The following is a 2,097-nucleotide window of genomic DNA, read 5'->3' as shown; positions in this document are numbered from 1 at the left end:
GCTGCGATACTCTGCTCAGTGCATTACAATACATTATATAAGTAATTGTCATCTTTGAAATTGTAAACCCCTCTCTAAAATCTTTTTTACAAAGTCTCCAAAGAATTGTCAAATTTGCTCATTGTATTTTGTTTTCATGGCACATGTGCATGTAGTCAGCAGGCATGTTGTGGATCCACACACACAATACATACAAGCAGTCACTGGAACCTTCGCACAGTTTGTCAGAGTAATAAATGTACATCAAGTGGATCTACACAAAAGTATATATACATATATGAGATAGTATTTTTTTTCATTGCAGGAGTGGGATTTTTACTGCCCTTTCACTGTTTTTGTCATTTTCCATTCCTGTATGAATTATTTTTTCACTCCACCAAATACACTTTAATATTTATGAATTTCATGGTATTTATAATATAATTTACATCCTGTTCTAGCCATGGGATCGAGTGAAAGTAAACCATCACCTCCGAGTAAGTAACATGAAACCACCCGCATAACACAGATCAAACTCCAACTTCATAATATATTTTCTCAATTAGATAATGCAGTATGTATGATGTTTTCCAGGAACCACTGAAATATGCATGTTGCATGCAGTTGTATTTTGTGTACTTTTTAAATATAATTCTTTTGTCTAATATTACATAATTCACGTGTCCTAATATTATTACATTCCACTTTTTTTTCATCATCAACACTTTTATGTTACCTGTGAAATATAAACTATTTCTGATTCATATGTTTTACTTTGTAGCATATGTGCCCCCACCACCTCCGACCCCATCACCTCCTCCCACTCAGTACATGAACATTATATCTTTTAATTATTTACAAACAGTTTACTGACTCAGTGTTGCATCTTTTTTTACTTTCTAGAAACTCCGACCCCACCACCCTCCCCAAGTAAGTTCAAACATGTTTTATTGTTCACAGGTGGACACATGCACATTAATTCAATCTTTCAACAACAGTTGTTTGATACTAAAATGCCTTGTTATATAATTGTCTTGTCAGCTTTTAAACAGCCATGGAGAGAAGTATCTTGGAGGTGAGTAAACAGTGTCTGTGTGGTTACAGTTGACATTGACAATCTTTTTAAAAGTTGGTCTGATGAATCAGTCTTTTTGTAATTCACGTGTCATTGCAGAAGGACATAATAGGATTATTGGTTGAAAGTCAGGTCAAGTCAAATTTATTTAAATGGCACTTTTAAAACACAACAAAAGTGTATTACATTTCTGCACATTAAAGAAAAGAATTAAAGACTTAGACTTTTTAGACTTTGACTTTATTAATCCCACAGTGTGGAAATTTAATTGAAACAGTCAATAAGACCTGATCATGAACAACAATTAAGATCAAAACCAGGATTAAGCCAACACAAAGATTACAAATATGTGGGAGCAGTAAATAAAAACTTAAATAGTGGTTTATCAAAAGCCAGTGAAAACATATAGTTATTTAAATGGATTTTGAACACTGCTATGGAGGTAGATGACCTGATATGACGGGAAGTTGTTCCAAAGCTTAAGAGCTGCAACAGAGAAGGCACTCTTTTAAGGAGAGAGGGCATTCATGCCTCCTACTATCCTTTCTGTTAAACTGTTAATCTGAGCCACAGCCACAAGAAGCAATGAATTTCCTCAATTCATGATTTACTACATGAATTGTAGTAACTTTGATGGTTTTCTGAAGTTAGTGTTGTCAGCAAATGTTGCCAATAATAATGATCAAATGTTAGCATATCCCTGTGCACAGTGTGCTACTATGCCAAAACTATTTAGTTGGCAGCACAGCTGTGTATAAAAGCAGCCACACAGAGCTTCTATAATGGCTGCCGACTGTTCATCACCTTCAAACCTATAAACTATTGTCTTAAACAGAGACAATGGGAGAGATCTGCAGTACGTGAAGGATTATCAACCTCAAAATGAAGACGTCAAACATGTCCGAGTTCTGCTCTATGGGCCAGTTGGTGCAGGAAAGTCCAGCTTCATCAATTCTGTCAGCAGTGTCTTGAAAGGGAGAATGACCGTGCCAGCTGAAGCCAGTGCAATCACCTCCGACCAAAGTCACACCAAGATGGTACGT

At 35.9% G+C, this 2,097-nt stretch overlaps 1 protein-coding gene across 1 annotated transcript in view; it reads left to right on the top strand.

Moving 5' to 3' along the window:
• Positions 1–442: 442 nt before the first annotated feature.
• Positions 443–2,097, top strand: part of LOC138201693 (interferon-induced protein 44-like) — an 8,158-nt gene continuing 6,503 nt past the window's right edge. Inside the window, exons 1-4 of the mRNA XM_069155311.1 lie at positions 443–476; positions 883–909; positions 1,021–1,054; positions 1,890–2,091. Coding sequence (XP_069011412.1) covers positions 443–476; positions 883–909; positions 1,021–1,054; positions 1,890–2,091 — 297 coding nt within the window. The remainder of the gene's footprint in view (positions 477–882; positions 910–1,020; positions 1,055–1,889; positions 2,092–2,097) is intronic.

The sequence above is a fragment of the Embiotoca jacksoni genome, unplaced genomic scaffold, assembly GCF_022577435.1.
Source record: "Embiotoca jacksoni isolate LCO1_2020_lvr unplaced genomic scaffold, fEmbJac1.0.p SCAF_2, whole genome shotgun sequence".
In the NCBI taxonomy this organism is placed as follows: domain Eukaryota; kingdom Metazoa; phylum Chordata; class Actinopteri; family Embiotocidae; genus Embiotoca; species Embiotoca jacksoni.
The sequence above is the reverse complement of the archived record's forward strand: the minus strand, read 5'-3'. Positions and strand labels throughout refer to the sequence as shown.